Source organism: Plasmodium coatneyi, chromosome 12 (genome assembly GCF_001680005.1).
Source record: "Plasmodium coatneyi strain Hackeri chromosome 12, complete sequence".
In the NCBI taxonomy this organism is placed as follows: Eukaryota; Apicomplexa; class Aconoidasida; order Haemosporida; family Plasmodiidae; genus Plasmodium; species Plasmodium coatneyi.
In genome coordinates this window covers 507,450-532,848 of record NC_033567.1, presented here as the reverse complement: position 1 = coordinate 532,848, position 25,399 = coordinate 507,450, and the positions used below count along the sequence as shown (strand labels likewise).

At 36.7% G+C, this 25,399-nt stretch overlaps 5 protein-coding genes across 5 annotated transcripts; 3 read left to right on the top strand and 2 right to left on the bottom strand.

Moving 5' to 3' along the window:
* Positions 1-784: 784 nt before the first annotated feature.
* PCOAH_00037940 (DNAJ protein) lies at positions 785-1,750 on the top strand (the record flags this gene model as incomplete). The annotated part of the gene is made up of 1 exon (XM_020060585.1): positions 785-1,750. The coding sequence occupies one exon, from the start codon at positions 785-787 to the stop codon at positions 1,748-1,750; it is 966 nt and encodes a 321-aa protein (XP_019916416.1).
* A 593-nt stretch (positions 1,751-2,343) lies between these two features.
* On the bottom strand, positions 2,344-4,887 carry PCOAH_00037930 (Uncharacterized protein; the record flags this gene model as incomplete). The annotated part of the gene is made up of 1 exon (XM_020060584.1): positions 2,344-4,887. The coding sequence occupies one exon, from the start codon at positions 4,885-4,887 to the stop codon at positions 2,344-2,346; it is 2,544 nt and encodes an 847-aa protein (XP_019916363.1).
* A 1,070-nt stretch (positions 4,888-5,957) lies between these two features.
* PCOAH_00037920 (Exosomal 3'-5' exoribonuclease complex subunit) lies at positions 5,958-6,936 on the top strand (the record flags this gene model as incomplete). The annotated part of the gene is made up of 3 exons (XM_020060583.1): positions 5,958-6,556; positions 6,671-6,755; positions 6,886-6,936. 3 exons carry the CDS (start codon positions 5,958-5,960, stop codon positions 6,934-6,936), a joined length of 735 nt encoding a protein of 244 aa, XP_019916655.1.
* An 81-nt stretch (positions 6,937-7,017) lies between these two features.
* Positions 7,018-8,843, bottom strand: PCOAH_00037910 (Uncharacterized protein; the record flags this gene model as incomplete). The annotated part of the gene is made up of 2 exons (XM_020060582.1): positions 7,018-7,076; positions 7,421-8,843. 2 exons carry the CDS (start codon positions 8,841-8,843, stop codon positions 7,018-7,020), a joined length of 1,482 nt encoding a protein of 493 aa, XP_019916956.1.
* A 1,299-nt stretch (positions 8,844-10,142) lies between these two features.
* PCOAH_00037900 (Uncharacterized protein) lies at positions 10,143-11,228 on the top strand (the record flags this gene model as incomplete). Its single annotated transcript, XM_020060581.1, has 1 exon — positions 10,143-11,228. One exon carries the CDS (start codon positions 10,143-10,145, stop codon positions 11,226-11,228), a length of 1,086 nt encoding a protein of 361 aa, XP_019916077.1.
* Between the last annotated feature and the right edge of the window lie 14,171 nt (positions 11,229-25,399).

Sequence of the window (25,399 nt, the reverse complement as noted above, 5' to 3'; positions counted from 1 at the left end):
GCAAGCGAGAGCCATTTAGGGGGTACACTCTCGTTGGGCTTATTCCACACAAACGACAAGTCACGATGCGTGCATATGTGTTTAAAAGAACATATATATTGCATACGTATCTACATCTACATACGTATGGAACATGCATATGTAGGCGTTTTATTGTCCCATTTGGAATTCGATTTGTCGCATCTGCGCAGAACGTACCCCAGGTTCGCGTCCGCCCTCTTGCCAATGTGGCACTTCAAAGGGCACAGAAAGGGAAAAAAAAAAAATTCTGTGTTCGCGCCTTGTGCGAATTTTTAGCTAGCCATAAACGGGTTCGCGTGATTAGATTATGAAGCAGTAAATGAATAGGCTAATGCGAATATATGCTACAGCTTTTGCGATTAAAAGAATGTTCCTTTTTTTTTGGCGCTTCTTTTGTGAACATTCGTATCTTTCACCCTGAAGGGGGCACCAACACTGAGGCGCAGGAATGATAAGAAGCGGCGTACAAAGAAGCGTCATACCGAATTGCAATTCATACAGTACTAATATTTTAATCTAAGCCAATTTTGGGGTAGGCATGTAAAAGAATAGAGCCGCCTTATTTGGTGACCCCCACCGGTCAATGCTAAACGGACGGTCAGTATAGCATAAATGTAAGTGTTTTTTTTTTTTCTTATGTGGTGAGGCAGACCGAATCTGTTGATAGGGAGGCTGTTTTTTTTTTTTTTTCCTTAATTTTTCCCATCTGGTGTGCGAACAAATATACGCTTCGCTATATGGATGTAATTTGCAAAGGGGCAAAATGAACGAACCTACAAGTGGAGAAGCGAATCTGCAGGGTGAGGAAAAGGACGCGGAACCAAATAAGAACCCAAGCGACAATAACACATCTGGCGCGATGGAGGACAACCATGAGGAGGTCGCGCAGAAGGAAGAAGCGGACGAGCTAGGTGAAGACGCACTGAACGAAATGTTTGACGATTTTCTGAAAGACATTGAAAATATTTCGTCCAATATGGAAAACCAACCAGAAGGAAAAAAACTAAATAAGGGGGACGCAGAAAGTGAAATAACTAGATTGTTGGCAAATAAAAATAGTTCCCCATTTGAAATATTTGGTATACATGAAGATATGGACATGGAAAAGATTAAGAGCAAGTATAGACGGCTGTCTGTGCTTATCCATCCAGATAAATGTAAAATTGAAAAAGCTAGTGAGGCCTTCCACATTTTAAATAAGGCTTATGAAGAACTGAAAAGAGACGACATTAAGGAACAGTATAAGAGTGTTTACGAGACGGCCAAAAAGAATATTATAAAAAAATTAAATTTAAAAAAAATAAAAAATGAATTGAATGAATATTTAAACAAAAATGAAGAGGAGTATGAAATTACTAAAGAAGTACAACTACTGATTAACGAAGAATGTGAAAATCTTCTAAAAGTGCAAAAGGAAAAAATGGAATATGCACAGAAATGTAAGCTAGCCAATTTGCAATATGCTAAAGAAAAGGAAGAAGAAAAAATGAAGGAGGAACTAAAAAAAGAAGAAGAAAGAAAAAAATGGATTGAAGGCAGAGATGAAAGAGTAAATAACTGGAAGAATTACAGAAAGGATAATTTAAAAACGGAGAAAGAATTCCATATATATAAAAATGTGGGGAAAAAGAAGGAAGAGCGAACGGAAGAGGAAAAGGAAAAACTCAAGAGGATTTCCACCACGAATGTGGTAGATAAGGATGGGAACAAGAAGAGGAGAAAGACCTGATGTAGTGTGTATTCCCCTTAGTAGGGTTCCCCCTCCAATCAACTTGTCGTTACGAACAATTGCCTTCAACCGGTCTACATATGTAGGTCACACTCACACCTGTGCGATTAGCGTTTTTTACACTTGCACAGGGGTAGCCCCAATGTTGGCTAGTATGATACAAGATACAATTGGTGAATTTTTTTTTTTTTTTTTTTTTTTGTAAATTAGGACATTCGTTTGTGTCACATTTCGCCATGTTACTTCGCTTGGAGCAGTAACTTGGTCTATTTAGCCATTTCGCTCATGGACATGGCAGCAATTCGCCACATTGTCTAACTTGTATTATTCACATGAACCGTTCCAGTTCGGAAAAAAATATTCAAGGAGTATTTTTAAGCTTCCTCAATGAGCACAAAGGTAGGATGACAGCGATGACGGTGTACACATTTTTTATTGTATGTAATTTCAAATGGGAAGGAGTTTATCAAAAAATTTTTCACTTTTTTTTGTAACATAAAAAAAATTGGGGACAAATGACGAGGCGAATTTTGTGCACACAGGGGGTGTAATAATTTCAAATTTAAAAAAGGAAAAAAAAATGCACAAATTTTTTACACCTCCGCGCACTCATCGCTGTACGCCTTTTTATACAAATGGGTCAAATTGCTTAGTTCCACTTTGAGGAAGTTTTTTTGGGAAGGAGTTTTCCTTACCTCTTCAAACTCCTCAGTGATGATCGCGCTGAAATGGCGCTTCAATTGGTTATTGTTTAAAAATAAAATTAATTTTAGGACACACTTCAAAATGGTTACCTTCACAAAGACGTCCACTTCTTTGCTCAGTAAAGAAAGCAGTTCATCAATGATGGAAATTTTCTGATTGGCTGTTTCGTTTTCACGTGTGGGTTGAGTGTTCAGTTCGGTTGGGTCCTCCCCTCCATCAGTGTTTGCTTCGTCTTCGCTGTCGTTGCGCTGATCATCACGGTAGGCATCTCTTTGATTGTCACTTTGATTGTCACCTGCGCTGTTACCTTCGCTGCCACTTTCCTCACCACTCATGTTATCGCTATCACTTTCGTAAACATTGTTAATATTTCTTCGTTGTCCTAGTTTGCGGGACGTTTGGGCGAACCCTTTCTTCCGCCTTTTGCTGAAACCACCTTGAGCTTCATTCACCTGGTGGGGTTGCTCCAAATGGTGTTTTCTCTTGGGCATATCACCCACTTCGACTTTTTTCGGATCGAATAGGAAGAAGTACAGGATGGATGAAAGGATTTCGCTATTTTTGATGGTTTGCTCATAATTGTAAATGAAATTATTCTTACTTATATCTGAGTGTCTATTTTCAAAGAGGCAAACATAAGCCACAAAGTTCAGCCTCTGCAAGAAATTGTACGTGCTGTTATCCTTCTCCTTCAGGTACTCTTCATTAACTTTTTTAAATTTGTATGGACCGCACAGAAAAATTTCGTCCTTTAAAAACTGGAAAATTTGTAATTCTTCATGGTTTGTCAAGGTGGGTTTGTTCATGTGGAAAAAAATGTTTTTTTTTCCCTCCACATCATCGTTGTTGCTTTGTTCTTCCGCTTGTTTGTCTAATTTGGATTGCGTATGGGCTTGGTTCCCCCCCGTTTTGGAATCCTCATGGAGGGAACTTTCAGGCTGTGTTAACAGTGGCAATTGCGCTCCAGCGTGGTTGTCGATGGTGAAGACATCCTCCACGTTAGCATACTCTATAAAGACCTCGAATAGGTTCTCTAGTAGAAGACAGAAGAAGTAAATCATAAGGTCATTGTGGAAGGTGTCCAGCAGGTTACGTAACATTTGGTTTACTTGCGCTACATTGAAGTATTTTTGTAGTTGTGATTCTTCGCCGCCATTTTGGTAAAAGGCATTTTTTAAAAGCTGGAAATCCTTATCCTCGGAAAGGTCACAATGTGCTGAAGCAACACATTTGGTCACAAACAGGTAGTAGTAAAAGCAGGGCTGATCCTGTTTGTGCATATCGATGGAGTTAAAAATTATCTCCTTAAAATTGTCAAACCGGAGTACGTAATTTTTTATCCATTTATTTTTTTCCATTTTTAAGTAAATATTTAAAAGTAGGAAAATGAAAATGTAAAGATGGCTCTTATCATTTTGAAACGTTTCCAAATATTTCTTCGCCAGGAAGATGATTACATCTAAGCCATATTTATCCTCATCCTTAACAGGTTTGTAATCCCCTTGATCAATGTCACGTTTGAGTATGTCTTCCTTCGTTTGGCTAGCTGAACTACCATTGTTGTCTTGTTCCTTTGCACTACTTTTGCAAAAGTCAACGAATTGGTTAAAATGTTCATTAGAGGATTTGTCTACTTTTTGCTTAAAATTTGTTAGCAGCTTGTAGAATATGTCGAATTCTATGTTGAAGTATAAAACGTTGAGGGATAAACTTTTCGGGATGAATAAAATGGCCCTTATGTAAAGCTTCCTCGTGTATTGAATATTTTTTCTTACGTTATAAAAATAGTGCAGGTAGAAGACCCATATGAGTTCATTTTTTATATGATACTTTAGGCTATTCAATATGGCACTTTCCAAATTTTCCATTCTTCGTTTTACGTAGCAGAAGTTGAAATAATGTAGCCATATTTCTATGTTATTATGATGTTTCCTCAGGCACGTTTGGAAAATGTTTATTATTCTTTTTACAAGGGAATAATCTGATAAGCTATGTCGTATCAGTACTTGTAATTTATTTTCCATTTTTAAAATGTTCTTCTTACAACAGTTAATGCTGTGTTCATTTTTATTTAGTAACTTCCTCAACGATTTGCTCTTCTTGGGGCATTTTTCACTTTCCATTTTTGCCTTCAAATTTTTATATTCCTCGTATTGACTTTTTAGCAATTTATTATATTCATTAATTTCATCCAGCATATCATTTTTTTTTTTCAACTTTCTTTTTTCTCTTATTTTTTCCAAGTTCATTTCAAATTCGATGTATAAAATGAAGTTGAGCAGTATGCTGGATGAGCTGTTAATTGTGTACTCGTGGTTCCTCCTTTTGTTTGCAATTGTTATGATCTCCTTGTCTGTGAATAACTCCTTCCTCTTCAGGTCATTAAACTCGTATACCATGTTTTCCACCATGCGGCACACCTTGTCCGTCATTTTGTCCACGCTGTTGAATTTTGCACGTATGAGGGAAGTGTGGAGGGGGGGGAGCACCAGAGCGACAGCCACGGTTTGTTGCTTGTCGGCTGGCTGCTTGGCTGGTCAATTAAGCTACATCCTTCGACCGTCCCTGGGAGATGCCTCCCCCGTCCTACGTACAGCTGCTAGGCAATGCAGGGAGGAAAAAAAAAAATAGATACAGTTTGTAGATCACGTATATCTTCCTAATTAGCATATTCCTAGCAGCGTCCGAAAGGGCACCTCCCACTCGTGCTGCAACTGCGTAGTTGTTGTTTTTATTGCAAAGCGTGGGGAACTATTTTTTCTGCTCCATCGTCCATATTTTGGTATAATTTGTCATTTTCCGGTTAGATTGCTTTTTTAACCCCAACGTTGCATACATCTGCGCTGCGTAAATAACGTATAATTACTTGCGGGGCGTTTCCTTTTTTTATTCCTTTTGGAGAACCATCGGTGGTTGCAAAATTTAAAATATATTTTTCACAAAAATTGGGAGAGCAATATTATTTCAATTTTGAAAAAAAAAGGCGCGAAAAAAAGGGGCGATAAGGAGCTATATATATGTATACTCTTCACGTTATAGTACCGAAGCAACGGCGTGGGGTAAGCGTGATTTTTAACAGAGGCCGTATGGCAATATCCGCATTATGCGCACCACTCTACTTTTCAAATTTGAAGCCTGCTCCCCCCACGGTACGTTGCAACGCCCGTTTCTCAGCGTCCATTTTGACGCATGAATTTTTACCGTTTCGAAAAAATTGCTACTCCGTGTTTTCGCTACTTTGGCTAAATTAATTATTTTTTTTTCCAAATGAAAAGTATAGTCAACTGAACGGTGGTGAAAAAAGGAAAAGAAGTACCTTTTTTTTTTTTTTTTTTTTTTTTTTTGGAAAAATCTTATAACCCCAGCCAAATTTAAGAACGCGATAAGAGAAAAGGCACACCGCGTGTTCGGGCACACTTACGGACGCGTTTGCATGCCATACCTTTTCAAGTTGACTACATTGTACAAACTCCCTTTTAGCACAAACGTGAAGGAAGGCGCAATGGAAGATGGGGTCATCATAAGTGGGGACTACATTCAGATGGGGAAAGACAAAGTTAAGGGAATAAATGAACACAACTTCGAACAAGTGCATGACGTCGAAAGTGAGAACTTCTACCGAAGTAAATGTTCAGGCATTTTATTAAAAGCGCCATACTATCCGTATAAGTACGATATTATGAACACAAGTTATAAGTACATGCCCAAGGTAGGCGACCTGGTGATAGGCATAGTGAAGTCGAAAAAATTGGATTACTATCAGATGGACATTAACTGTAATTGTGAATGCATCATACACAAAATTGAAAGTTTTAAATATGCCACTAAGAGCAGTTTCCCCAATTTAACCAACGGTACACTACTATATATGATTGTGGAAAAAATAAACTTGGATAATAACAGCGTTGTGGCTAGCTGTATTAATTCGTCTGACGTGAAGTCGTGGATCAATTATGAGAATTACTTGGGCGAACTGGTGGATGGGTATATGTTCCCCGTTAGCATTTCCTACGCCAAAAGTTTAATTGGCGACAAGTGCTACATTTTGGATTTGATTGGAACAGACATCAGTTATGAAGTGGCGGTCGGCCACAACGGGAGGTAAATAGAAAAAATACTGCGCTCATTTGGGCACATACCACTTAAAAATTGACGCATATATGAATAACTCCCTCATCTCATTAACACCTCCTCCTTCGTGACTTTTCCCCGCAGGGTGTGGATTAAAACGGATGACCCTCGCGAAACCAACATGATACACACCGCATTGAAATACTCATATGGGAAGACCAAAGCGCAGGTGGGTTTTCCCTTCTCCTCCCACTTCAGACGCGTCTGCTGTGCTTTATTTTTTCCAGAATGGAACATTCGCATTATGCATTTTTTTTTTCAACCTTATAAAACTTTTTTTGAATTGTTTTATTTTTCAGATGGACGTGCTGTGGAAATCTATTTACAACTTGGGAAAAAGGGACACTTAAAAATGAGGAAAAAAAACGGCAAGCAAAGGCGTATGTAAAGGGATGTGCGAAGGTACAGGGGGGTGTACTCCGTTGGGCGCCTTATCTCTTGGCGTAGGATATTTTTAGCCTTGATCCCTGGAGCTCATAATTTTGCAAAGCTGCAAATGGGAAGGGGGGGAAAGTACAAACATGAGATAATTGTTGAATGTACGTGAGGTGGCCCTCAGCGTGGGGACACATAACTGGCACTCGAAGCAGACTTGCAACATATGCGGAAACATTTGTTTCTTTCCAACCAAATGTTATATGCATGTCAGTTACTTCTTTCTTTTTTTTATGTATTAATCGCGCTTTAAATTAATGCAACAGTTGTACAGTGCTTCTTTTTTTTTTTTAATGTGCAAAAATGTTGCCACGCACGTACACACGAAAGCATATGCTTAACAACTTTCCTCGGGGAACCTCGCGGCTACCCAACGCACCCGTCGTTTTTTTGCCTTACCTTTCATCGCATTCGTTGCTGCCGCCTCATCGGAGTAATCCACAAAGGCGACGTTCCTCTGGGGAATAATTCTGGCCTCGATAAAGCCGGAAAACTTTTTAAACAAATCATTGAATTCTTGTGTGTTCACATTTTCAACGACATTTTCGACAAACAAAATTTTACACGCCACCACAACGTTATTTTGCATAGGGGCATATGCGTTCATTGGGTAGTATGGGGAAGGTTGCTGGTACATAGTGTTGTTATTTTTTGTAAAGTCTTCATTTTTTTTTTTGTTCTTTTCCTCGTATGCCTTTGCCTGAGCCTTAGCAATTAGATCTTGTGTATCCATTTGACTTAAGTCAATTTTTTTTCTTTTTTCTAATTCGTTCTGTTGCATAATTCGAAAATTATTCATTTGCATTTCTATAAAATTTCTCTGCATCATTTCGAAGATTTCTTTCTGCTTCCGTTCTCTCTCGAGGATCTGTTTTGGTTTCTTCGGTTCTTTGGACCTTTCGACAAAGGTACCATCTCTCTTTGAGTGCACATCACTTTTGTTATGTGAATAATTTATCTGCATGATTTTTCCAAAAAGTACAAATCCCTGCAGAGCATTTAGCGCTTTGGTAGAACTTTCCACAGTATCATACACAACCCATGCTTGTCCTTTTCTCCAAAATGACTTCATAACGACCAGGTCTTCGATTACACCATACTGCTTAAATAAATCTTTTAAACTTTTTTTCATTTCGTCTATTTTAATTCTGTCGTTTAGGTTTTTTACGTACAAGGTTTCATTTGGGGGTATGCTCGGATCGGCAGTAATAACTTTATTATATTTCAGGTGCTTCAAATAGGCTTTACTGTTCATGTAGTGCATAGGGTTATTAAATAACATAGGGTTTGGTTGACCTGGAAACATTGGCATGCGTAACGGATTCGCCATCAAATCATTACTGTTTTGGAACATGCCCATGGGTTGGTTCATATTCATCGGGAATTTCCCGTGCATGTTTTTTCCACCATTCATCATTTTGTTATTTTGCATGTAGGGCATGTTAGGGTTGTACATGGCGTTGTTCATACCGCCAGGTGAGATGCCTGCACTGCTTAGGCTGTCATTTGGGTTTCTCCCTCCCGCTACGTCATTACTGACATTTTCACTATTTGCATTTGCTTCGATATTTGATTCATTGCTCCAGCGGGTGTGCCCCTTGGGGGAGTTCAACTTGTTGCTGTCATCATTTGGGCCACCATCATAATTGGGGGGGTATTCACCATAGTTGCCACTTGACACATTTTCATTTGTGGTGCTATTTTTTTCATGTAGCTCTTCAGCTGTGGAAGAAATATCGTTGTGGTTGTATGTGGACTCATATGGGTTGTCGTCATTCAGTTCATTATCGCTCGGGTGGCTTGTCGCACTGCTACGTTTCATATTGGTCAAGGTGTCATTTGACACCGCTTTTTTTTGCCCTAAAGGTTTCTATGGGCCGTTGTAGGGTTGCTTTCCTTTGGGGGTCTTTTTTCAGGGCTTGCTCTTTACAATACGGTCATGTTACACTTTGCAGTGTTTTTTTGATGCTGCTTCTGGCCACAGGGCGATATGCATATGGGCAAACATGGGCGTAATTATTAGTACATGTAGCTTGCGTGGAGCTTACATGCGGTCGCCTACCCCTTTTATTGTCACCAACTGCAGGGCATGATAAGGAAAGAGGGTCAAGCCAAGTGCATCATAAAAATATGCCACTAAGGTGTTGTACAAAGGTGGGCCGACTATCAAGTAAATGGCTTTAAAATTGAAGAGGGCAAAAATGGAGACCTTTAGGGTGGAAAAATTGAATTTAATTTTATCCCAAAGGATAAGAAAAAAAAAAAAAAAACGTCACCAGATGTACAATAAATGCGTGCGAGGCGTAGCACCATATTAATTTCCGCCAGCAATTGGGGTCGGGCATATTTTACCGCGTATAAATCGCTGGTGGAAAAAAAAAAAAATTCGTCCAGCAGAAGCAATTCGCTGCCACCGTATCCACGTTAATGTAATGAGTATATATATATGTCCCTTTCCGTATGTATGCGCTTATGTACATTTTTTAAATGTGATAGTTTGCCAAAATATGGAATCTTCATTTGACCCTATTTTGTGAATTATGTTCACATTTTAATCGATACTTCAGCAGCGCAATGACATGAGGGAGAAGGGTTTTTCACGTTCTTTCCTCAGCGTATCCGTCGTTATTACATACAAGGCGTATAGGCAGTGTTCCATTTTACGCTTCGTTTTAATTTGTGCTATTTTTTTGTAAATTGAGGTGATTCTCCCTTTCTGATGGGTTAGCGGAAGTTCCAAGCGGATACTGCGGCGTAGCCCACCAGACGTGCATACATGTCCACTTATTTGGCCATTATGCGTTTATGCACGTATGTCTGTTTGGGGAATGAGTAACCTCCTGATTGGGGAGTCCGCTTTGGAAAATATGTGCTGCGCACGCACAGATTCACACGTATCCCGATGTGAGATCTACATTTTGACAAGTCAGACGAAGTAGAACGCCGCGCAGGAAGTTGGAATTGGCAGGCGTGTGGGGAGACCACAAACCTAAGTGATCACGCGGGGGGAAGGCATTCCAATGAAGTTTGATCAGCATTTTGTAAATTGGAAACGTTTGCACAGATAAGTTAATCCTGCACTTCACCATAAGACTCTTTAGACTTCCCCCCCGCGAGCACCATGTCGAGCGAACTAACAAACAGCGACTTCCGCCTCATCTTTGACAACTACGAGAAGGAGAAGAAGGAAAGGGAAAACAACTTGTTGCTGAAGGAACAGAAGAAGTTGAAGAGGAAGCAAAAATATATAACCAAAAAAAAAAAAAGCGAAGAAAAGGAAGAAAAGAAATATAGAGACAGAGCAGAAGAAAGAAGAAAAGGAATTGTAAAAGATGTTAAGGATGCAAGTGTGTTATATGACAATGCGAATAACACAATTGATGAGTCGAAATTCATGGGAGGAGATACAGAACATACCCATTTGGTTAAAGGGCTTGATTATTTACTTTTAAACAAAGTAAGAAACAAATTAATTGATAAAATAAGCTCAGAGAAGGAAAAATTAAAAGCAAACAAAACGAGTGATGGTCGGATGGCCAACAAAATACCAACTTTTTCCAACGAAGAATCGAGGCACATTTTTAAATATTTTTTTCTGTATGAACATCCACATCATATACATTTTAAAAAAAAAATAGAAAACATTTACGACAACATAATAAATAACATGAAATTTAAAAATTACAACAAAAATATTCACTCCGTTAATTATAAGTACAATATCAATATGGAGGTGGAAAAAAATGACGTGCCTATCAGGTACATATACAAGGTAGAGGACGTTAAGGTGAATTATACTTACCATTTGGGAGCCTCCATTTTGGACGAAATAGACGTATGCTTTAAATGGCACATGGAAAATAAGAAAAAAAAAAAAAATGAAAGATTGCCAAAGAGACCACTAACAGCTGGCCTCTTTCAACAGGAACAGAATAATTATGAGCTTGTCCAAGAGGATGACGATGACATTGATATTTTTAAGAACGATGGGGATGCGGTTAGCGGTGATGCGAAGCAGGCGAATAGCACAGCCACTGCGACGGATGCTGCGAATGTTAGGGACAACCACGTAAGAAGCAGCGCAGACGATGACAACGACGACGAGGAGTATGACGAAGAGGATGAAGGTGATGACGATGGGAACAATGGAGATAGTAATGATGACGATGATGATGGTAGTGGCAGCTCAAATGCCAGTGATGTGTGAACGAAGCAACGCAATGGGCAACAACACGAAAAAGACGAAAATAGAGGGGCATAACTGGATAAGAACAACACCATAAACTTGTTCTATTCTGGAAAATTGTACGATAAAGGGAAGAATATAACTGAAAATGAGAATAATAAAAACAGCCTAACTGGAAACGCTTTTGAGGACACATATGATGAGTGTTATCCGGGTTATAGGAAGAGCGGATTTTTTTAAGTGTACCCATGTGTTCTCCCCCACTCCTTATTCTTTTTTCTTCCTACACTATTTTTTTTTTATTTTTCATTTTGTATAAAATTGTTTACCCTTATGTGTATCTGATATAAGTGGAAGAAAAAAGAATTTTCTTCCCCACTTTATTTTGATTTGTTTTGGTAAAATTTTTTTTTTATTGAAGAATTAAAAAATGCTTATTTATTCTGTTACAAAAATTTTGATTTCATAATTTTTTTCGCTTTTTTTTTAAATACTCAAATATTTTTTTTAAAAATATCAGGACCTTTTTCATTTTGGTTTTTTTTTGTTCTCTTCGCGCCCTTCGTTTGGGAGTATATTTTTTCCCTTATGAAGCTACTCAAACATACAAATTAAAGAATAAGAAAGAAAATGAAAAAAGGAGAAAATAAAGGGAAGAAATGCAAAGAATGAAAAGAAAGTAAAAAAAGAAGGAGAAAAAAGAAAAACGTCATTCTGCTCTTTACACACTGTATAAACTGTGCGCCGTCATTTATATTCTTTCGAGGGAGATGTTCCGCCCCCCTTCCCGTTGTAGGTGTTACATGCGACCGTAACTTATATTCTGATGGGGACCTGGTGCATTATTTGTTCTTCCATAGTTCTGTCTCGTGTGCGCCACAGAGTGTAGTGTGGTGGGATCAAACGTGGAACTTGTTTCCGAACTTGTTGTGAAGTCCACTGTTGAAGCGCCTTCCGTTAATGTATCAATATCACCCCCGATGGTTCTTCTCCTTCTTGTGCTCCTTCCGCTCTTTCTATTTCCATTGGAATTGTTACCGAACCAAGAAGACCATGGTTTATACTGAAGGGGGGGAAGGTTGTAAGGTCGTTGGTGCAAGGAAGGAAGGTTGTTAGTGGTGGTTGGTGGAAGGAATGCTTGAAGGAAGAATGGTGGTCAGGGGTGGAAGGAAAGTTGTTAGGTGGGTGGTTGGAGTGGATGGATAGTTGTGTTAGGGGTAGTTGCTGGAAGGAAGGTTGTTAGGTGGTAGGTGATAGGTGGGCGGAAGGAAGGTTTTGTTAGGGGTGGTAGGTAGAAGGAAGGTTGTGTTATGTGGTTGTTGGTAGGTGCGTTGTTAGGATGGTGGTAGGGTGGTAGGAGGGTTGTTAGGTTGGTGGTAGGAGGGTTGTTAGGTTGGTGGTAGGAGGGTTGTTAGGTTGGTGGTAGGAGGGTTGTTAGGTTGGTGGTAGGAGGGTTGTTAGGTTGGTGGTAGGAGGGTTGTTAGGTTGGTGGTAGGAGGGTTGTTAGGTTGGTGGTAGGAGGGTTGTTAGGTTGGTGGTAGGAGGGTTGTTAGGTTGGTGGTAGGAGGGTTGTTAGGTTGGTGGTAGGAGGGTTGTTAGGTTGGTGGTAGGAGGGTTGTTAGGTTGGTGGTAGGAGGGTTGTTAAGTTGGTGGTAGGAGGGTTGTTAAGTTGGTGGTAGGAGGGTTGTTAAGTTGGTGGTAGGAGGGTTGTTAGGATGGTGGTAGGGTGGTAGGAGGGTTGTTAGGTTGGTGGTAGGAGGGTTGTTAGGTTGGTGGTAGGAGGGTTGTTAAGTTGGTGGTAGGTGGGTTGTTAAGTTGGTGGTAGGTGGGTTGTTAAGTTGGTGGTAGGTGGGTTGTTAGGTTGGTGGTAGGTGGGTTGGTAGGGTGGAAGGGATTGCGAGAGATGTATATATAATGTACCCTATTCTATATTTCCTGTTCATAGAAATAGTGTCTGTTCGTTATATTGCTCACTTTTATTATGTGGTAAATGTAGTTGTACCTTATATAAAAAGAATGGAACTGCCGTTGCTCCTAATGTGCCGATGATGGAGGAGATGCTTGCTGTGGTGGTGGCTTTACTTAAGTCTTGTGCTGCTTTTGTGAAGGAGGTTTGTAATTGTTCCTGCAAAGTGGAAATGTTCGTATCCTTCTCTTTTTCTGCTTGCTCCTTAGTTATTAATTCACACTTTAGTTTTGACAGTTTCGCTATATTACAATGTAGGTCGTACGTATCTTTAAATTTAATACAGTACTGATTCTGAGCATACTTACTATCCCCACAGTGTGTACTCACAGCATCACATGCTGAAATAACGTCATTCCGGTAAGTAAACCATTCTCCTGTACATGGGGGCTCATCCTTCAGGAATTGCTGTCTTACGGTACTGTAGTCGTAGGAATAATCGAATACTTTCTTCATGTTAGTAAAGAGGTCTTTGTCAATATTCTCAGTACAAATAAGTTTGCATCCCTTGTCCCTATATGCTTGCTCTATATATCCACAAATAGTTTTCAGATTGCTCCCGAAATGGGCCTCTATAGAACTCCTTGGCAATGTATGCCCTATCCAATAATACAGAAAGTGGCAATATTCATTTTCCAATTTTTTCTTCTCTGTATACATTCTGTCCACATAGCACACTGCTTCTTTAATTTTATTAATATAGTTCCCAGTAGTAGGAGCGTCCTTCGTACGATATGTACTCAGAGCAATGCCTATATTGTTCACGATGTCCCCCACAGATTCATTCGTGCTTCTTTTTGCACATTCCTCCCCGCTTTTCTCGAATGCATCATAGAAAAATGACCTTGAAGTTAAATCCTTTAATTGTGGTTGACAAAAAAGAGTTGAATACACATGAATATATGTCCACATGTATCCCTTACTTTTCATTTTATTGTGTATTATTGCATAAAAGAAATGTGTACATTAAATACACAATTATTTATATTGGAAGAAAAGGAAGGAACAAACCCTTCCTAATATTCTCCCTTACCCCTACCGATGCCATTTTTTATATACAATTCTTTGTGTAATGAATTAATATTAAAAGTTGTTGTTTTCCTTATATATATTCATATATTTCGTGAACACATACACATGTGAAAATGTTTCTCATTTGTTCCATGGTGCTTATGGAAGAAATTAGCACTTCCATTTTGTTAATAATAAATATTTCCTTAAACTTACAAGAATAATAGTCTACTATAAATATGCAGTAGATCATCATATAAACATAATTATGGAAGGACATGAATAAATGTACTGGAGTAGCAGAATGGAACAATGAACAGATTGAAGGTAGAAAGAAAGGGGAAGGAGCAGCAGAAGGAAGGAGCTGTAGGAGGTAGGAAAGGAAAGAAAGGGAGAAACACTTTTGAGTTTCTCTTCCACTTCTCTAAAACATTCTAGACTTTTACATCATTTTAACCCTCTTTTAACCTTCCCTCAAACCATTCTAACAACCTCCTTTGAACCCTAAACCCTTCATCCTAACAACCCTAACCGTTCATTCCTGAACTCTTTCAAATCGTATATAAATTTAAAAAAAAAAAAAAAAAAAGAAAAAAGGAAAGGCAGGTGTACACATTAGCATGTGCAAAAAATATATAATGTGCACCAAAAAAGAGGTAGCTAAAATAGTATGTAGTGCACATTCCACCCAAATAAGTGAGCTGTTTGTATCGTAATTATAAGAAAAAAAGATTAAAAAGAAGTAAAGGAAGAAAAGAAAAAGAAAATAAAAAAGAGAAGAGAAAAGGAACTTTTATTACTACTGAGAAGTTATGAATAAAATAAATGGGTGTATGGTGTAAAAAGGTCTGTTATTATATAAGGAATGTATGTGTGAACATTTTTCTTTTCTTCACACAAATAACACTCAAGTAATTGCTTTTAATTTAATATTTCTACTTAATTCATGAGTTCAAACGCCCTATTACATATGTGCATATCTACACATATGTTGAGGCAAGGGGGGAGAAGAGTATTACTGCACATGTGCATATGAATTATATAATATGCATATTTACAATTTTTTAAATAACCATTCTTCAAACACTAATGAAGCATAAATTAATATTAAATATTGAAATTCTCATTTAGGAAGAGCGCTGCATTCTTATATATAGTTAATAACCAAATAGGGTGAATAATATTGCAATATCCAGGACGATTATGAATAATCACGTACAATACAATAGAGTAGTACAGTGAGTACCTAAATAAAAGGAACGTTGTGTGTAAAAAAAAAAAAGGAGGTGTATACTCCCTTTTCCCCTCCCTTCTCTTTTTTTTTTTTTTTTTTTTTTTTTTTCTTTTTTTCTGCCCCTTTTTTTGCTTTTATTTTTGTTATTCCACATATATATATTGCACATATACAAGAAAAATATACAACACAACCTCCCTTTTAAAAGAAAAGAAAGGAAGGGAGGAAGGAAGTTCATTACATATACATATAGAAATATACACATATAAACAATGGCAGTTGAGGTAATGTGAAAGATTACTTCCTTAATTTTAAAAGGGGAGGCCATTTGAATAATATGTGCACATATATAATAAGCACACATAGAAATATATATATATATTCCATCAATCCCTTTCCACTCTTCCTCCTCTTCCTCCTTTCTTTGAGAACAATTATATATTTGTAGGTTCCATTTCCGGATAATCTACCTTCACAATTACTTTTCTATGGGCCATTTGAAGAGAGCAAAGAGGAATATGTAAACAGCTGCGGAGCAATTATAGGAGACACTCTAAGTGGACATTCCAATTCTGGAGTTAACGTTAACAAGATTAAAAGTGCCTCCTGCTTCGTTTCCGGAATGTATAGATACAAGAAGAATCTACTGTATAATGAACGGTGGAATCTTTTATATTATTGGATAGGGGACAAATTATCTAAGAGTTCTATAGATAACCGTTTCAAGGGCATCCTACAAACCATTTGCAATAATATACAGGGAACATATGGAACGGAGGGATTTGAAATTACTTGTAGACCTATTGACAAGAATATTTTCGATCCAATGAAAATAATATTCGATTTCTCCTATAACCATAATGCTATACAAGAATATTTGCAGAAAGATGAGTCCGCCTGTCAGGAGAAGTGGTCGAGGTACAAGCAGAATGTTACTGATGCATGTACTATTATTCAGGCAGAATGTCCCACTAATGGATATTGTTCCTGGTTCCATAAAAAATATGAAGATTATTGTAATAAAAAGTTACAGTCCCTGGAATGTAAATCCGAGGATGCAGAAACACTTATTTCTACGTCCCAAACGGATCCATTGAACGAATCTGTACGTTCCGCCACAACGATATCATCTATCTCTTCCATTTTTGGCACCTTAGCAACAATTGGTGCCCCTTACCTTTTATATAAGGTAAAATATTACAATTAAAGAGGGAAATAATATAAGTAATAGTACTTCTACCACCCACCTAACAACCTTCATCACACCCCTAACAACATTCTTTCCACCTTTAACAACGATCCTACCACTAACCTAACAACCTTCCTTTCTTTTAGTATAAACCATGGTCTTCTTGGTTTGGTAACCACTCTTCTGGAAATGGAAAGAGCAGAAAAAGGAGAACAATTGGACAGAACTTTGGTTCGTCCATAGAAGACACCTTAACAGAATATTCCACAGATAACTCAGCAATAGGTGAATCCACAGCAGCGGATGATTCCACCACACTACGTTCCTCTGCTGCTACATATACAAGACCGTCTACCAGGGGAGGAAAGGCAAGAACAAGAACAAATGCAAATAATAATACACAGGGTCGCGGGATGGTAGGTTATCAAAAAATGTAACACTTTGGAATGTTGAACATTAAATGAATGTGTAATATTTCCTTTTTCCTTCCCACTTAATATACATGACTACCGCGCGAAGTCCGCACAAAGTTTATAATTAGAGTGTGTGTATGGGAAAGAAACAAAATGGAATGATATTTTTTTCTTTTTCTTTTTTTTTTCCTTCCTTCCATTTGTTTGTTTAAATAACTGCATCAAGGAAAGAATACTCTCAACTCGCATGCGAAAAAAGGTCCCCACATTTTTGAAAAAATACTTTTATTTAAAAAAAAAGCGAAAAAAAAAAAATTACACAAAGATCAAAGCCTATAACAAAAAAAATTAATGAACATATTACATGTTCAATAAACAAATTTTAGCAAACAAATCAAAATAAAGTGGGAAAAAAAAATTTTCTTCTTCCCTTTGAACTTATATTAAATACACATGAACATGTAAACATCTTCATGCAAGACAAAAAAAAAAAAAAAAGGAAATGCTCCCAACGTACATACTTTGTGCAATCTTTATTCTAGTTAAAATATAGATTACTCGGAATGAGCACTTCCTTCTCATTTAAAAAGAAAAAAGAAAAAGAAAAAAGAAAAAGAAAAAAGAAGGAAAGAATGGTCTAAGGAGGAGGAAGTTGTGTCTAGCAAGGAGGAAGGAGTGTCTAAGCAAGGATGTCTAAGGAAGGGGTGTATGGAGAAAGGGAAGGAAGAGGTCTAAGGAGGGGAGGAAGGTCTAAGAAAGGAAGGAAAGGAAGGGTCTAAGGAAGGAAAGGAAGGGTCTAAGGAAGGAAGGAGGGTTTAAGCAAGGAAAGAGGTTGTAAAGAAGGAAAAGTGTATAAGGGAGGAAGAAGGTGAAGTAAAAAGGAGGAATGAAGAAATAAAGGGAGAATAAAAGAAACAGAAAAAAGAGTGAAATAAAGGAAAGAAAGAAAGCAAGAAAGGAAGAAAGAAAGAAAAGAAAAAAAGAAAGATTTACTAATCGATTCCTTCATTGTATGAACTGCAGGTCCTATAATCGAACCCCCTATGGTTTCAGATGATTCTGGACTGATTGGTGCATAATTCGTAATCGCAAAACACAGGATCAGTGAACAACAAACTAAAATGCCTACTATAAGTAATAGCATGGTTCTATGTTTATATTTCCCATATTTACATTTGATATACAACCTTCGACATTTGTCGATTAATGTAATAGTATTTTGGTTCTTCCTTCTATGTGATAAACTCCTCAAATCTACTCTTGAATCAAAATTTGAATCGAATTCTGATTTGGATTTTTTAGATGTTCCATTCAGAGCACTGTGCCTAAAGGGGTCTTTATAACTTCTATGAGAAAATTTATTTGGTAATTGTGTTCTTGTACCAGTTCGAACAGTTGTTATTGATGAACCTTCACTACTTGTACTGCTTGAATCGCTTCTATCTGAGGAATCTGATTTGCCCTTTGCACTCACCTAAAAGAAGAAAGATGATAGGGCGAAAGAAGGGAAAAAATATGTTTTTTTCTTTTTTCTATTTTTAATAAAAAGAATAGTAGTTAATTATAATAAATGTGTGCGCAAATTTTTTTATAGGTGTAATAATTATTATCATACATGGTGATGGTTATGTTGTGCCCAACAGCAAAGTATTAAGATAAAAAGGACGTATCTTGCGGAGAACATCATTGTGGTGATTTTTTTTTTTTTTTTTTTTAATTTTTATTCCTTTAAAATGAAGGATAAGTTTAGAAAGTAAAAGTGTAGATTTTTTTTTCTTTTTTTTTTTAAATTAAGAAAGTTTAAAAAGTAAATGTGTATTTTTTTCTTTCTTCCTTTATTTTTTTTTTTTTAATGTTAAATGCGTATGACTTGGTTTGCGTGCGCATATGATTGAATCGTTATTTATAAGTGTATATATATATATTTTAAAATAAAAAGGAATATATTACAACGTACAAAAAAATATATAGAGAGAGAAAAAAAATAATCATAATTAGAAAAAAAAAAAAATTTCTCATTCGTTTCCAATTATACAACAGTTCTAAATGATGCAATGAATACAAAATAGCATGCTTTAAGCATTAAAATTATATATGTTTCCGCATGTTTGTGCTCAAGATTAGTTCTTTTATTTTGGATATAATGGAGAAAGAAGAAGAGCATTTTAGGAAAAGAATATATTAGATTGCTTTTCGCATTAGAGGAGGGTGGAATTTTCCTTTTTTTCCCGCCTCTTTATCTCATTCCTTTTTTTCTTTTCTTTCCTACATTTGTATCATTAAATGAGCACATAAGGAAAGAATACTCCCAAAAACGAGCCCGAAAACAGCAACAAAAAAAAAAGGAAGGTGTTGACCTACTCAAAAAAATATTTATGCTCGAAAAAAAAAAATTAAAATAAAAATTTTAGGCATAAAAATTTATAACAAAATGAATGAATACTTCGAATCGTAAGTAAAAAAGTTGTAAACAAAAATAAGAATAAGGCAAAAAAAATTTTTTTCCCTTATATTCATTACACATGAACACGTAAACAATTTTATACACAAAAATAAAAAAAAAAAAAAAAAAAAAAAAAATATTTACTACACCCTAAACCCGGAATCTGCACTTGGAACCTCTTCCTCAGGGATAAAGTCTTCTTCCCTAAACCCGGAATCTTAACATGGAACCTGTTCCATAGGAAAATTTTTCCTGAGGACATCAACCTAAACCTGAAATGTGAAATTGGAACCTGTTCCTTAGGAACACATTCCTTACGAACAAAGTCTTCCACCCTAAACCCTAAACCCTAAAAAACGAACACCTAAATCCCGGCACCTTAAACCATCAACCTTAAAACCTAAACCGTGTATTCTGAATCTTAAATCCTGAACCCTAAACCCTGAACCCCAAACCTTGAACAGCTAAAGCCTAAACCCTAATCCCTTAACTCTAAAACTTAAACTCTGAACACTGAAGCGTAAACCCTGAATCCAAAAATCTGAAACCTAAAAACTAATCCCCAAAGCCTAAATCCAACGGCCAGAATACTAAACGTTGAACCCTAAATCCTAAACAGCCTCAACATAAACCTAAACCCACAACCCTAAACTCTAAACCCTGAACCCTGGACCCTGAACCCTGAACCCGGAAGCCTGAACCCTAAATCCTAAGCCCTGAACCCTAATCCCTGAAGCCCGAACCCTAATCCCTGAAGCCCAAACCCTAAACCCTAAGCTCTGAACCCTAATCCCTGAACACTAAACCATAAACCCTAAAAAGTTAAATCTAAATCCTGAATCCTAAAACCTAAACCGTGAACCCTAAAACGTAAACGTGAACGCTAAACCCTGAATCGTAAATCCTAAACTCTGAACCCTCATCCCTAAATCCTAAACTCTGAAACTTGAACAGTGAGCCCTAAATCTTGAACCCTCAAGCTCATGCCCTGAGGTCTAGGCCCTGTACCCTGATCCCTAAACCATGAACCCTCAACCCTCAACCCTGAAGCCTAGGCCCCTTAATTCTGTGAAACAGGAGCTAGGGAGGGGGAAGAAAAAATGTGCACTAATATTAAAAGTGTAATATGATTATAGAAGGACGGGGGGTAGTTCAGTTAATATAATATAGACTATATTTATAAATAAACTATGAGTAATATAACCATCGGAAGGAAGAAAGGAGAGTGAGGTGTGATATTGTTATTTGTTGAATATAGCATAGATTAAGAGAAATAGAAGGGAAAGGAAACTCAAATTGTATAATATATTTTTCTGTTTAAAATATTTATAGTGTAATTATAGGAAAAAAAGGAAAGAAAGGGGATGTGGGTCGAAGTTTTTATAAGAGAGTGATCTTATGGAAGAGGAAAGAGTTGTTTCAGAATGAACTACTAGTACTACGAGGAATGTTTGTGCAAAAACAGAAACAGAATTTTCACCCTCTTCTAAACAAAATGTGAGCATGTGTCTTTCTTTGCATTATGTATTACTTCTTTTCTCTATTTGTATTGTGAGCACATTCTTCCCTGTATATATTTATGAATGTACACATATAAGAAAAAGAGGAAGAAGGGGATCTCTAAATACGAACTATACAATATACGCATTAAGAATCCTTAATAATCCCTTTAATGAATAAAAAATTATAAATGAATGTGCGCATGCTTAAATTTTTCTACATAAAAAGAAGAAAATTACGCTCCGTTCGCATATATATAATAACATAATAGAGTGAATAATAATAATATAGTACGACGGGGGAGCTCACCATCAATCGAATAATGTAGTGCATGGATAAGGGAGGATATGAGTAATTTAAATTATTCCCCTTACATTATATTTTATTTTGTTACTGTGAAACATGTGTTAGTATTCCTGCCTTAATTATATGTACATATAATCATTTTGATGCACATATGTGTATAGTGTGCTATCACTGTTCAGGGATTGAAGAATTCACAATGTTCTAAGAAGTTAAAAAGTTGATGTATATTCATAATCATGGAAAGGGGAGCAGGCACAAATTTCCTTACACGTACGTACACTTATATACACAATGACCCTTATTCTAAATACATAGGAGAAGCAGAAACACACCACAACCTTTTAACACAACCTTTTAACACAACCTTTTAACACAACCTTTTAACACAACATTTTAACACAACCTTTAAAACAACCTTTAAAACAATCCTTAACACAACCCTTTTATAACATATAAAATTCCACATTCCACATAAACGTACAGAGAAGTGAATATATCTACATATATCAGAAGGGAGGAACAACACATAACACAACCATTCTAACATAAAAATTCACATTACATATGTACAAAGAAGCAATGTACACGCACATAAACCATGGAACACATTTCTGAAGGGAAGTGTGAAAAAATGCTCTCTGTATATATACAAAGTACACTGTATTGTACATGCATGTGAGCAATTTTTTTAATAAACACTTCTCAAATAACAGTAAAAAATATAAAGTAATATTACATGGCGAACTCCTTGAGAATAACAATTCCGCTCCTCTACATACGTAATAGCTGGATCGTATAAATAATGAAATAAGGTTCAAAGTAATCACCGTATAATATAATAATATAATGTGTACGCTTGAAAAATGTACCTCTTCTGCTCCCTTCCCTAATTTTGGTATTATAGTTCATTTGTTCCTATATTGCTGCCTTCTTTATATAAATAATAATTTTGATGAATATATATAATATGTTATCATTGTTTGAAGAAATTGAAGAATGTGTACTATTTTAGTAGAATAAATATTACATATATATTCATGCATAATTATTCTAGAATGTGTAAACTTTCTATACCTACACGCCGCTATTCTAAACGCATAAATAATTTCTTACATAAATGCACATTCCACGTATACACAACAAATGTACATATAAACAAATAAAGGAGAAAAATGGTGAATCAGGTAAGAGTTTATTATTCCTTCTGCTCAAAATAGATACGTATATATGATCTTCATATTATACTTTGTATGTAATATAATGAAGTAACATATGGTCATATTAGAATACATAATCTACTGTTCCCACTTATAGAAGGAAGAGGACGATCCTGTAAATAGATTACCTTCCAAAAGAATGTACTCACATTTCGAAAAAAATGACAAACATACATGTACGGAAATCAGTACATGGAAACAAGGAATAGAGGATATACTGGTACGTATTTTAATGGATGGAACGAAAGTTCAAGGATGTCCCGAAAAAATTGCGAATTCTTGGTGCTCCATATCTAAAGTGGATACAACAAGTCACTCATGTAAAGTAGTTTGTGACTTTTTCTATTTCTGGTTAGGAGATCTATTATGTGGAAAAGTACAGAATATTACTACAGTTCTCAGTATTATGCAGGCAATCTACACTACATTGGGAAGCTCCGGAAACCATCATTGTAGTTACCAACCTATTAACAGCACTCTTGGCTGCCCTAATTTCAAGAGAGCAAAAACCGTATTTGATTATTATCATGACTACAAAACAATAAAAAATGCACTAAAAGGTTCTAAAGTGTCCTGCGAGACTCAATGTACTGAAGCATATAAAACATACCTAGCAGCAGCTAACACAGCTTATGGACCGGTGAAAGCAGGTAATCCAAATAGCGGCCATAAATACTATGATAAAATTGTACGATAGATCAAGGATAATGGTGGAAAAATCCCACCACCATCACAACTAACATGTGCCACTGTGTCCACAACAGATCCTATGTCAGGCGACGAGGAGCAGGACGGAGCAAATTTGGACAATCTCCTTCCCTGTTTCGCACCACCAAAACCTAAACCAAATCCCAATCCAAATCAAGCTGGTAGTAGTGGTTCCTTTTCGGATGCTGATTTAGCAGATGGTGTCTCTGGTGGAGAAGGAAAAGGAGGGAACGATGGTTGTGGTAGTCACAGAAAAGAAGGGGAAGAAGGTACCAGCAACGTCACCATTGCAGTTCCTTCTGCATTAGCTGCAATAGGATTACCAACAATTGCTGCTCTCCTTTTTTACAAGTATAAACCTTTCTTCTTGAGGAAGCATAACTACTCTGGAAATGGAAGAAGGAGCAACAGAAGAGAAAGGTCCCTTAGGAGAGGATTTAATGAGTTCGATGATGACGACGATGACGATGTCACCTCAACAACGGAATATGATTCAACTAATTCATCCGAATATTCTATTCTATACACCACTACTGCTACTACTGTCCATTCCACCAGGTGAAGAGGAAGATAAAGTAGGGAAATAGCCACATGGGCAGGAGTCAACGAATATAGAAATAATATAGCTTATCAAAGTATGTAACGAACACAACAGAACATGCACATCACGTTGTGTGTGAAACATCCACTTTCCTTCCACTTTATATTCTTCTTCTTCATTTTTAAAATAACATATATTATTTAAAGTAAAAGTTCTTCTTATTAAGGAAAAAAGTAAAAAAATAAGGGGAAGAATGCCACATTTTACAACTTGTACAACAACCCTTGTACACAGGAACAACAATACAACTACTACAACAATCCTTGTACAACTTATAAGTTGGATTTACAACTTATAACTTATAATTTCCACATTTTACAACTTACGACTTATAACTTATAGTTTGTGTCTTTTGTATTTGGATCGTTGGATATATTTTTTTCGAGATCGATAATAATAAAATGCTACTAATACGACTAAAATAAGGGGTCCTATTATTGTAAGTGCTGAGGGTCCTATTATGGGGAGCGAGGAAACTCCGTTTTGGACCTGGTCCTTAGGGAATTCATACAGGAAGTTCCCATAATGGAGAATTAATAAGAAGGAAGCTAAAATTCCCAATATAAGTAGTAGTAAGGTTCTATGTTTAAATTTCCCATATTTACATTTGTTATACAACCTTCGACATTTGTCTCGCAAGGTGGTATTTTTATTCTTGGATGTTTTATATGGTACATTATAATCAGTTCTCTTTGAATTTGTTCCATTATGTGGTCCTTCATATGGCAGAGTAATTTTAATGGGGTCGTCTTTATAACCTCTATGAGAAAATGGACTTTGCAACGTTGTTTTTGTACCGGTTGAGCTTATTAAGGTTCCTTCACTATCTGTACTGCTTGAATCTGAGGAGTCAAAACCGGTGGGCGCCGTACTAGTACTACTTCCCCATGGGGTTGCGTGCACTAGGACCTAAAAAAAAAAAAAAAGGTTGTTAGGTGGTAGGTGGGTTGTTAGGTGGAAGATGGTAGGTTGTTAGGTTGTTAAGGGTGGAAGAAAGGTTGTGTTAGGGTGCTGGTAGGTGGAAGGAAGGTTATGTTAGTGGTAATTGGTGGAAGGAATGATTGTTAGGGATGGAAGGAAGGGGAGTGAAGGAAAAAGAGTGAAGGGAAGAGAGTGAAAGAAGAAGGAGTGTAGGGAGTAAGTGAAAGAAGGAGTGAAGGAAGTGAAGGAAGTTAAAAAAAGAGAAGTGGAGGAAGTAAAAATGGTGAAGAAAAAAGAGAAGGAGTTATTAGTATATAGGGTGTTGTGCGAATTAGGGAAGCTCAAATAAGGGAAAGTGTGCACCTATTAATGTAAATGAAATATTTATAATATATTTAACGAAGTGGAAGGAAGAATAAAGGGGGAAGCATTAATATTACCTAATGAAAATTTTTTTCTCTTTTTAGTCAATATTGTGTCAAATATAAAAAAATAATAACTAGGGAAGGGTGTACATAGTGTAGTAGTGAATAGGTACTAATAATTATACACAATTGAATAGGGTAATGTGTGGATTAATGTGCATATACATAACAAATTTTGGATTAAAATTTTCTTTTTTTTGAGTTCTTTTTTTACTTTTTCTTGCTGTTCACTTTGGTAATTTCATAATACTTTGTACA